Raw genomic sequence first — 12,226 nt, forward strand, 5'->3', positions numbered from 1 at the left:
TGTTCTGCTTATTGGAATTTTTAAATAGAAAAGTATAATTTTATATATATATATATATATATATATATATATATATTTGTCAGTGGCTTCTGCAGATTTGGAGTTTTGCCCATGAAAAAGGCAGTATAGAACTAATCGTGCAATCCTGTATGCGATTAACTTACCAGTATTAACTTTTATGTTGCCTGATAGAAACCAGTATGATTCAGTTTGTGAAAAGACTTCACATCTTCACTGAACAAATGCTTCCAAATTTGAGAATAATCCTTCTTTCACTTCAACTTCTCAACACTTTTTTGTAATACTACTTAAATAATTAAAGGCCCTTTTCCTAAAGGCTGGGCTTGAAATTCTGAAATACTTTTGAACTTTTCCATTTTAATTCAGGGAATGGGATGTTAATGCTTAAGCAAAGATGTCTTCTGCAGCAAGTATTGATAAAAGTATCCATTATTTTTAACTGTTACAGGAAACTTTATGGAATAATGTCCTGTAAAAATATAGAAAGCAATTTTTTCTTATCAGCCCTTTTCAAAGATCTGTATCCTTCTGTAAAAATGCTCAAAACAGTTGAGAGCAAGTGGCTGTGTTGAAAGGTCTTTCATTCCTACAGCCATCTGTCTTTCATCTTAATTTGGTATGATTCTTTCTGTGAGAGGCATTTAGTAGTTGTGAGAAATACGTGCCTGAAAACTGTTGTGTTCAAGATGACCTAATGCCAAAAGATAGAATCTTGACTTCCTTAAAAACATGACTGGCTTACACACATCTGTCTTCCTTCTCCTGTCTGTTTTCCAGTTTCTTAGAAAGCTGTGAGATTGTTTACCCTAATCTCAAGCCATTTGGAAACTTCACTCTTCTGGGAATCAACTGCATAATGGCAACTGCTGTAGTCAGGAAAGCTGCTTAAGCAGCTCATCAGAAGTTCAACCCCTACTGGGAAAACTGGTTTCAGTGACCATTACTATCTTTAAGCACCCGTTTTGTTGAAAACAAAAGCGAAGCAAAAATCCCTGACCTTTTGCACTGCTGTGCAGAAGGATCTGTACTTCCCAGTGGAAATTGCTGTTTGGCTTAGTTGATGCCAATCACTACATGTCTGAAGGTTTCATAGACATTGATCTGAACAAGTGCTGGGTTTTGCTGCCACCACTGCTCTTCTCACAGCTGGTAGACTTAATGTTGGGATTGATACTCAAATACCTGGCCAGAAACAGACTGAGAGGGACTGTTAACAGGTCACATCCACTTTGTGTGACATTTTGTCACCTCACTGTGACAAGATAAATTGGGAATGACATGTCTTCCTGTAGGTCTTTGCTTTAAGTCCCTGAGGGCTGGTTAGCTTTTTTTCATTGTCTCTTTGGGTAGCAAAACATTCCCGAGGGCCACAGTATTTGCTGTGAATACAGGAAACTTTTATACTAAAGTTTTTCACAATCACAAGGTCATGCTGAGACCCCATCCTAATTACTGATCTAGTGTTTCAGACTTTCATACTAAGGACTGCATCCCCTTCCGGCCTCAGGGTAGACTATGTACTTCAGACCAGTTTAGAACACTTGCTGTGTTCTGGTGGAGACTCTGCTCTTTGAGATTCAGTAGGAAGGTGATTATCTAGGACAGACACGAATGGGTTAACGTTTGGCAAGTCAGGTGATCTAGCGCTGCTTCAGAGGGATGTTGTCCCTGTACCTACTGAGGTTAAGATTTGGTATGCTTTCAAATGCCTGCCTTTTAGTACTCAGCTTTGGTTGTCTTTTCTGATTCAGACATGTAGGGTTCCTCTTCATTCATTTACTTCCTTATAGTTCAGATTCTTTCATGTGTCCTTAATGTAGTTCTTTCTTTCCTTACTGATATCAGAGTACTGTTTACTCATGCATGAACCTGAGCAGGCAAATAATTTTAAAGATGTTATTGCATAGCAATTATGCTTTGTCAAAACCTTTAATCTGCTTGCAGTGACCTACGTGCATTCTTTTTCAGTAGTGGGTGCTCTGTGTTCCATGGTTGGGTCCCAAGAGCTTGCAATGTCAATCAAGGTCACTAGCCCTTGTTCTCGTGGGGGACTTCAACTTAACAGATGTCTGCTGGAAATACAGTACAGCAGAGAGGAAACAGTCTAGGAGGCTTCTGGAGTGTGTGGAGGATAACGTCCCGTTGGTGAGTGAGCCAACTAGGGATGGCGCCCCACTGGACCTGTTGTTTGTGAACAGAGAAGGACTTGTGGGTGATCTGCTGGCTGGAGGCTGTCTTGGCCATAGAGATCACGAAATTAGAGAGTTTTCGATTCTTGGAGAAGGAGGGGGCTCAGCAGAACTGCTACCTTGGACTTCTGCAGGACAGACTTTGGCCTGTTCAGGAGACTGTTTGACAAAGTCCCTTGGGAAGCAGTCCTGAAGGGCAAAGGAGTCCAGGAAGGCTGGACACTCTTCAAGAAGGAAGTCTTCAAGGTGCAGGAGCAGGCTGTCCCCATGTGCTGAAAGATGAGCCAGTGGGGAAGACCACCGGCCTGGCTGAACAGAGAGCTTTTGGCTGGAACTCAGGAAAAAAAGGAGAGTTTATGACCTTTGGAAGAAGGGGCAGGCAACTCAGGAGGACTACAAGGATGTCATAAGGTTATGCGGGGAGAAAATTAGAAGGGCCAAAACCCAACTATAACTTAAACTGGCTACTGCTGTAAAAGGCTATTAAAAAATGTTTCTATAAATACATTAGCAACAAAAGGAGGGCTAAGGAGAATCTCCATCCTTTATTGGATGTGGGGGGAAACATATTGACAAAGGCTGAGGAAAAGGCTGAGGTACTTAATGCCTCCTTTGCCTCAGTCTTTAATAGTAAGATAAGTAGTTCTTGGGGTATCCAGCCCTCTGAGCTGGAAGGCAGGGATGAAGAGCAGAATGAAGCCCCATAATCCAAGGGGAAATGGTTAGTGACCTGCTACACCACTTAGACACACACAAGTCTATGGGGCCAGATGGGATCCATCCAAAGGTAGTGAGGGAGCTGGCGGAGGTGCTCACCAAGCCACTTTCCATCATTTATCAGCAGTCCTGGCTAATCAGGGAGGTCCCAGTTGACTGGAAGTTAGCAAATGTGACGCCCATCTACAAGAAGGACCGGAAGGAGGATCTGGGGAACTACAGGCCTGTCAGTCTGACCTCTGTGCTGGGGAAGGTTACGGAGCAGATCATCTTGAGTGCCATCACACAGCACAGAGAGGACAACCAGGTGATCAGGCCCGGTCAGTATGGGTTTATGAAAGGCAGGACTGGCTTGACTAACCTGATCTTCTATGACAAGGTGACCCACTTAGTGGATGGGGGAAAGACTGTGGATGTTGTCTGTGTAGACTTTAGTAAAGCCTTTGACACCATTCTGCACAGCATTCTCCTGGACAAAACTGGCTGCTCCTGGCTTGGACAGGTGTACTCTTCACTGGGTAAAAAACTGGCTGGATGGCTGAGCCCACAGAGTTGTGGTGAATGGAGTTAAATCCACTTGGCAGCTGCTCACAAGTGGTGTTCCCCAGGGCTCAGTATTGGGGCCAGTTTTGTTTAATATCTTTATCAATGATCCAGGTAAGGGGATTGAGTACACCCTCAGTAAGTTTGCAGACAACACCAAGTTGGGTGGGAGTATTGATCTGCTTGAGGAAAGGAAGACTCTACAGAGGTGTCTGGACAGGCTGGATTGATGGGCTGAGGCCAATCGTATGAAGTTCAACAAGGCTAAGTGCTGGGTCCTGCACTTGCGTCACAACAACCCCATGCAGTGCTACAGGCTTGGGGAAGAGTGGCTGGAAAGCTGCCCGGCAGAAAAGGACCTGGGGGTGTTGGTCAACAGCTGGTGGAGTGTGAGCCGGCAGTGTGCCCAGGTGGCCAAGGTGGCCAATAGCATCCTGGCTTATATCAGAAATAGTGTGGCCAGCAGGAGCAGGGAAGTGATTGTTCCCCTGTACTCAGCACTGGTGAGGCTGCACCTCAAATACTGTGTTCAGTTTTGGGCCCCTCACTACAGGAAAGACATTGAGGTGCTAGAGTGTTTCAAAAGAGGGGCAATGAAGCTGGTGAAAGGTCTAGAGAACAAGTCTTATGAGGAGCGGCTGAGGGAACTGGTTGTTTAGCCTGGAGAAAAGGAGGCTGAGGGGAGACCTTATTGCTCCCTACAGCTACCTGAAAGGAGGTTGCAGCGAGGTGGGTGTCGGTCTCTTTTCCCAGATACCAAGGGATAGGATGAGAGGAAATGGCCTCAAGTTGCACCAGCAGAGGTTTGGATTGCGTATTAGGAAAAAATTCTTCACCAAAAGGGTTGTCAAGCACTGGAACAGACTGTCTAGGGAAGTGGTGGAGTCACCATCCCTGGAGGTATTCAAAAGACATGTAGATGTGGTGCTTAGGGACATGGTTTAGTGGTGGACTTGGCAGTGTTAGGTTTATGGTTGGACTCAAAGATCTTGAGTGTCTTTTCCAATGTGAATGATTCTGTGATTCTAAGATTTCTGAAGTGAGGACGTTTCGTTAGCTCTAAGGAGAGTTGGGTGTGAAATTTTTAGACTAAGCTGTCTAATTGGTGATTGAAACTTTTTAAAAGTTTTCGATGTTGTACTGGACCTTAAGGAAGGATAAAACTCAGAGATCTGTAATGCACTGTTACTTGTGTTACTTAATGCTTTTTTAATTTGAAATGTCATTTAAAAGATAAAGCTGCTTTGCAGATGAAAGATCAAAGGTTACAAGTCTTTTGTTTGGCACTGTTGACATCTTTTCTGTATCTCAGTACATAAATTGTCTACTTTCAGTCTTATGAATTCTATACAGGTAGCAAAGCAAATATCTAATCAAGTGAAACAGAAAGGTCATGTTATGGATCAATTTCTCTTTAAAACAAACAAAAACTCACAAGGCAGAGAACAGAGGTAAAGTGATAAGCAATTGATTGTAAGTAGTAAGTGGGGAAGGAAAAGGCAGTGGGGTAGTAATTAAGATATTTGATAAATTTGATAAAAAAGCTCAGGGAGCTAGATCTAAAGCTAATACTTATTTTCAATTCAGAGGCTTCAGGGGAAAAAAGTGGCTCTCTATCATTGATATGGCTGAAAGAGATATAGATAAATCTTTAATGATGCAAGCTCCCTGTTAAGGAAGTCTTGAACCAGTAGCAGTGGGAGACTTAGAGAATTAGGAACTAACCCCATTAGCTTGCCCAAGAAAGTGCAGTTAGAATTCATGCAGTGTGGGTAACATTTTTCCAAGCTTTGTGTGAGTAAAGATCTACTGCTATTGAATGTGTTAATTTCAAGTCTCATCCATGTACAAGATTGTGATGGACAAGAAGTAGAGAGACCTTACAACTTATGCATCTAACCTCTAAGTTCTCTCTTGGTCCCCAGATCACCTTCACAGTGCAACAGCTTGAACTGCTTTACCAAAGGGATCATGACCACACTGCTTGTCTTTTAGGTTGGTTGCTTATGTTGGGGATGTTAAAAAATCAATTTCATCATATTGCTTTATTTTAATCATATCCAAAATACTGTGGCACTGTGAAGGATAATTCAAGAATACTGCAAGAATGTTGCAGGCATTCTGAAAACTTTTACCAGCTAAATTCTCCTGGAGCTGGAAGTTGGAGTGTAGAGAGGACTCTGTCCTCAGGATTTTTGTCAGTTGTCTTCTGTTTATTTTAAGATAATGTTAAAAATTCAGTGCATGTTAAACTGAAAACTTCAGTCTTCTGTAACTTCTCACCTATTGATATTTGTGCCACTACTATTAATTAGTATTACTTGTTTTCAGAGTAAGCTTTTTTCTTAAAAGTTATTTTGTGTCCAAATATTGAACTTTGAAATATGAGTAAGCTTAATATTGCTGAAATAGAATGGCTTGTTTCTTTTCTAGCTGTGCAGGACAGAGTCATGCAATGCTCTTTCAGAAATCCTAGGTCCAGAAAAACGTAGCACTCTACATCAGTGCCTCTGGTTGTTACTGTGGGGAAAAAAGTTAATACACTGCTTCTCTCTCCTCTTGGGATTGATACAGGTGAAGTGACCTGTTGCTGCTGACCCCTTCTGCTCACAGATTATCACATGCCCAAGGAGGATAGCTTTTTTGTTTGTTGTCTGCACGGTTCATTTTGGAGGCATAATGCAGCCTGCATCACCACAGAAAAGCTCTTTTGGTCTGTTAATGACTGTATCAAGTTCTGTTGACTGATAGAGACGTGTATGTTGCCATAGAATGGCATTCGGTATAATTAGGAGTGCAGGTATTGGTAGTAGTCTAGCGGCATCAGTCAGGATTGTCCCTTGGCTGAAAAGTGGGCGCTTGCTGCACTGCTTTGACTTCCTCAGTCTCTTATGGCTAGAGATGGCTTGGTGTTGTGGCAACAATATTACCTAGATAATAGCGGGGAATTACTTCTCCATGTAAATGAAGGAGGTTGAAATACAGAGAGCTTATTCCCTTTGTTGTTTTCCAAATGGGATAAGACTGGTTACCCTCTTGTATTGCTCACATCCAACAAAGTGCATCTAAGTAACAGGCAAACTGGTGTATGCTGGTTAACACCAGTGAAAAAAGAACATCTCTGTATCAAATCTGGATGTTTAGTTCATAAAATAACTTGTACCAGCTTCACTGAAAGTTACCGTTATCAGAGTGCCAGTTTCTTTATGTTTAGCAATCCATTGGTGGGATTTAAGCCAGTCAGCTGTTGAAATGTTTGGGGATAATTCAAAAAGTAACATTTTAGCAATTCATTGCTACTATGTGTTAAGTTAATTAAACACTAAGAATTGAAGATGGGCAAATCATCATAAAGTCTAGATTCTTAGAAGGTCAGTAGTTCCACTCTTTTTTTTATAATACATAATAGTAAATGCAGTTCCTGAATGTCAGCATTAATATGGTTCAAGGATTACAGCTTCAAACTGGTTTAGGTATGACCTATATTATTTTTTTGTCCCTAGTGACAAAATTAACTGGTTTAAATGCATTACTTGCATCTGAGTGTGTTATGTTCAGCATGGATTGGAATTTAGAATTCTTACAGTGAATCATTATTTTGGTTTTTTATTAGTACAGGAAGAAAAAAAAAATAAATAATGAGCGTGACTTGTAAGCAATTTCACAGGTTTTCTGCTGACCTAGTACAGGAAAGTTGTTAAATTTCTCATCATCTTGTGAAACCAGGTCATCTAGCTAGATATGCTCATTTCACTTTTTCAAATGAGAAAATGTTTTTTAATGTGTGAGTTACTGTCCCCAAGGGGGAGAAAAAAACCAGCAAGACTTCTCTGCAAAGACCTTCTTTGTTTTGAATGATGTCTGAGTGAATTCTGGATTACTTACATTTCTTGCAGTGTAAATAATTCTGTTCCTTAATGATAATACAGCATGTATTTTCCTCTCTTAGATCATGCATGCAGTGAAAGAACTTTCTCAATTTTATGGTATGCAAAAATGTGAGAGATTGTTAGGATATAATTTAAGATATGGCTTTTTCCCAAAAGAAATTACCTTCTTAATGAATGCTACCCTGTTTCCATATCTGTCTATCAAATTACAAGAATGTACATTTAGAAATGTTCCTGAGTTACTGCTTATATGGTGATATATTTCAATTACGCTATGATTTTGGCCTCTACTGGCATTCTGTAAAGTTATTTGTTATTTCTGTCAACTTCTGTTTCTAATGCTGCTGCTCCCATAAACAAATTGACTTGGATGAAATCATGAGCCTCTGCATGGTTTGTGTGATTTGTGTGTTTCAAAAAAAACCGTTGTTCTGGCTCGTGTTTTGGAGCTGTGTAGTTATCTCTCTAAAAGTTAATATGGCTGCTAGTATTTGACGTCCTTTCTGGAAAATATCCTAAAACTGAGTTTTTCCAAGTTTAGACTAGAATCAGAGTTAATATGTTTGTTTGTTTCTTTGTTTATTTACAATCTTCTCTCTCATGTGCAATCAGATGGTTGGAAAACATCTGCTGCTCCTACTCAGGTTTTTGATCTCATGAATTTGCTAACTAATCTTTTGGTTCAACAAATCCATCTTGTTTGTTCTTATCTGTGGTCACTTTTTCATGTAAAAGTCATTACAATTTTTCTTACTGTTTCTCCATCTTTTTCCAAAGATCAATCTTCAGTGCCAACAAAGGTGGAAAAAATTACATTTATTATCCATTTTGGCTCTTCTGAGTATGTTTTACAAATGTACAAATCCTCTTCACCATCCTAAGGACTTTAAGGTTATGAAGTCAAGCAGTCTGTAATGAGGAGAAATAACTTTTAAGTCTGGCTGGTGCTTGTAGCAATTAATCTACTCTTTGTACATGCATTATCTGTGTGAGATAGTATTTTTATTGCAATACAGCTACTGCTTTGACTTTGCTCACAGCGTTTAGCTTGCAGCAAATAGCTTTCTGCAAATCTGATGCTGGGTCAGAAAAAGATACAGCGAGCATTTGCATGAAGTTGTATTTTGTGACCAGCTTGCCAGTTTGTAGGACTTTTGATACCTTTCTATTTGATACCATTCTCTCTCTGAGATAAATTGTTCATTCATTGCAAATCATCTCACCTGAGAAATAACAAATATATGACAGGTTCTGTAGACAAGCTCCTGAGATCTTCCTAGTATAGTGTTCTATTGTGAATTGGATGATTTGGGGCAAGGCAGAGGAACACGGAGATGGAACAAAAAAATCTGTCATGTAATGCATGCACAGAAAAGGTATTGAACTGAGGCAATTTGCATTGAACTGATTTGCATTTCCTAAATTTAGAGGGTTTGGTAATATTTCTGTCTTTATACGCACAAGTGTGTATCTGTGTGCGGTACATGCAAAGAGAAGGAGAAATACTACTGAAGTAAATAAGAACTGACTATTTGGTGAGATCAGGATTTTACCAGCTTTGTAGTGTGTCCACAGCCTCCCCGTCTTTTTATGTAATACCACTAACTCCAGACTTAAAGCACTCTTCATAAAGTTTTTTGGAGGAAGGAAGGCAGGACATTTGTTTTGTCAAAATGGAGTTTATTCCTTGTGTCATAATTGCCTCATAAGTCTACTGTCTCCAACATCTGTTAAATAAAGTGAAATGTTGAAAGGGTCTCCTTCATTGCCTTATGCCAACTACACGCATGGGTAAATCGTACCAGTGACGCTGACTGATGTGGTTTGTGCTAGGTGTTTACCCCTTCCGTCTCACCCACCAGAGGGTCATTGGTGAGGCCCTGTATGCTGCCATGTAGCTTGCATTCTTCTCTGCACAGAAACTTGGTAGTAAGTAGGGTCATAGTTGTGCTATCTTGGGAAATTGATTAGAGAGAAATCATAGCATTGGTGAGTGTTGGAGACGTGGGCAAAAAAAGTTTCACTACCTCACATGGTTGGCTGATTGAGATGGGTGGGCTCTTTGGAGCCATAGCTTGCAGAAGATGCACCTGAGGCAGCCCATGCTGAGGGTGGCAGAGAGTGTAGTGGTACAGAGGGTCAACAGTGGAAACAAGATATGGGTCTTTTGAAGCTACTGAGACCAGTGTCCTGGGAGAGGAGGTAATGAATAGTAGGAAAACTGTTCATGAAACTATTTTGTTCTTTGATATGAATTTAGTTCACAAATGCCTCCACGTGCTTACTTGCTTTGGAACCTCTTATATTTTTTATTTCATGTCCATGCTTTCTTTGTGTGTGTGTGATACCCCATTCCTGTTCTGAATTTCAAAAAAAAAATCTCCTCAACTTCCATAAGTTGGTTTACTCTTTAAACATGTAAATTTGCAACACAGTAGGTGATTTGGTAATCTACTGTTGACATGTGATTTGTAACTAATCGGGGAGGGGGGTGGGTGACAACAGCTTTTCAAATTTTATTATGCCTAGAAATTGCTGTAAATCCATAAAATCTTGGGAATGAAATGTTATCTATTATAATTTTCTTTCCATTTCTGTAAGATCTTTTTCCGTCGAGTATAACCATCTTTAGAGAGGCAAAGGAAAAGTACAGTGTCATGTATGAGTACTAAAATGTAGTACATGTGTTCAAACACTAACCTATTAGGTGTCTATATAGATGGTTAACAATTTTTCCTAAACCCCTATCTGCAATCTTAAAATTACGTGCAGTAAAAGACAAAGTTTAAGACAGACAAACTTTTTAGGAAAACGCTAATGAAATATGGGGAAGATGCCATTAAAATGGTAAAATGCTCAGTACAAGTACTGTATATGCAAGTGGGGAACATGGTATAAGGAACTCTAGTTGATCCCAAGGTTTCTAAAGCTTACAAAATACATTAATGTTATTTCAGCTGGGAAGTTTTGAGGTTCCTTCTGTCTAATTTGAGAATGTGGATTGAAGACTATCGCTTTGATGGATTCCGATTTGATGGTGTCACATCTATGCTGTATCACCATCATGGGATTGGTGAGTAATTTAATCAACTCTAATCTCAGCAGTCCTGTTGCAGCTCGGTTGCTGTGGAAATAGTGCTGTAAAGTTCACTGAATGCTCCAAAAGTTCCAGATTTGCTAATATCTTGTTGTGCTGCTATATGGATAGATCTGAAATTATGAATAAATTTGGTTTTTATAAAATTGCGTATTGCAAAATGTCTGTGTCTTTTTAAAAAAGTGACTGTGGCATTTAAAACTTCCTGTTTTACTAGGCACAGGATTCAGTGGAGATTACAACGAATATTTTGGCCTACATGTGGATGAAGACGCTTTGTGTTACCTAATGCTGGCCAACCACATGATTAATTTCTTGCATCCGGAATGCATAACCATAGCGGAGGTAAGATCAGAATTTGCCATCCTCAATGATATTAATATTGATTAGTTTGCTTTGGGATGTGAATTTCCTGTTAATTATCAAGTCACACTTCAGGCACTCAAGGAGTAACATGAGCTGAGAAACGTTAATTAGTGGACAGACTTTGCCTTGTGGGGAAAAACAACTGGAATATGCACTTCGGGAATTTTCTCTGCAATAATGGGTCTTTAATTAATGCGGGGTTTTCTTTTTTTTTCCCTTCATCTCCTCGAACTTGTAATGAGATTTGTTTCTATTAGGTTATTGCTTTTGCATGATTGCCATTTGTCACTAGTGATTAATGGTACTAAAGATTAACAGCCCTAGTGTGGTTTTGCATATTTTGAATTATATTGGCATAATTGACAATTCCCCCTCAAAATAAATGCAATAAATTTACAAATGTTGAATGTGTATGCTAATTTAAATTTAGTATTAAGTTTCTCCAGGTTTCCGAGGGAGTAAATAGACTATATTACTTGACTGAGATCAAATAAACTTTTTTGACAGGAAAATATTATTGTAGGCACATGGAATTGCGAACAGTAAAAAACACAGAACATTAAAGTTCTATGAATAGGTACATTTTCACTGATATTTTCTCTTTATTTAAAAGAGAAGATCATGTAAACCTTGAGGATTTTTCTGTTACTATGCTTAAATAATTCTTTTCATTAAAAAGAAAAGGTTGCATCTATCTGATATCATTAGGTACTATATGGATTTCTAATAAATATTTCTGTATTGCTTAAGATTTCCCTACTTGCCTTCAGAAAATGAAATACTGCTTAGCTTCATTTCTTACTTATGGTGGAGTTTTATGTTACAGAAAACCACTGCTAAAAGCTTAATGACAAGCTATCAGAAACAGCATCTGGTGAGCAGTCACTAGTAAACTTGAGGTGGTTTCATTGAGCTGTAGGCTTATTTGAAGTGAAGTTTGTTCATTTTCTGTGTAGTCTTAGGTTATAAGCATTCCTACCAATGAAATTCTGAGTACAGTCTGCTTGTATTGCCAGGCTTAAGAGTTCTTTTTTAATAAGATGTGTCTTCCTTTTCTCTTGCTTGAGTTGAAAACTGCTTCTGTTTCAATACATCATTTTCTGCCTGGGGGAGTCACTACACAAAATATGGAATTGATCAATGTGCTGCATGGTTAAAGGAAAATTTCAGAAGGAGAAACTATTGACATAATTGAAAATTATAAAAAGCAATGAAGAATGTCTGCTTGCCTACAATGATGATGGAATGAGTGCCACATAAAAGTTTTTGTCTAGCCATAACTAATTATAATATATTCCTTAATTATTTAACTGATAATTTTTAAAGCTTTTTAATATTCTGTATATTCACTGTCTTAGAAATTACTAAGTTTTTTGGTATTACTGACTATATGCTTATTTTTC

The 12,226-nt window shown here is 39.1% G+C and overlaps 1 protein-coding gene across 4 annotated transcripts in view; it reads left to right on the plus strand.

Annotated features, from left to right (window-relative positions):
• The window catches only part of GBE1 (1,4-alpha-glucan branching enzyme 1), a 175,821-nt gene that overhangs the window by 91,287 nt on the left and 72,308 nt on the right, over positions 1–12,226 (plus strand). For all 4 annotated transcript variants that reach the window (XR_003924175.2, XM_030019620.2, XM_030019621.2 and 1 more), the window contains exons 8-9: positions 10,318–10,433; positions 10,675–10,802. Coding sequence is in view for 3 of the 4 variants with exons in the window: in XM_030019620.2 (XP_029875480.1) it covers positions 10,318–10,433; positions 10,675–10,802 (244 nt within the window). In the remaining variant the exon portion in view is untranslated. The remainder of the gene's footprint in view (positions 1–10,317; positions 10,434–10,674; positions 10,803–12,226) is intronic.

Source organism: Aquila chrysaetos, chromosome 7 (genome assembly GCF_900496995.4).
Source record: "Aquila chrysaetos chrysaetos chromosome 7, bAquChr1.4, whole genome shotgun sequence".
Taxonomy (NCBI): domain Eukaryota; kingdom Metazoa; phylum Chordata; class Aves; order Accipitriformes; family Accipitridae; genus Aquila; species Aquila chrysaetos.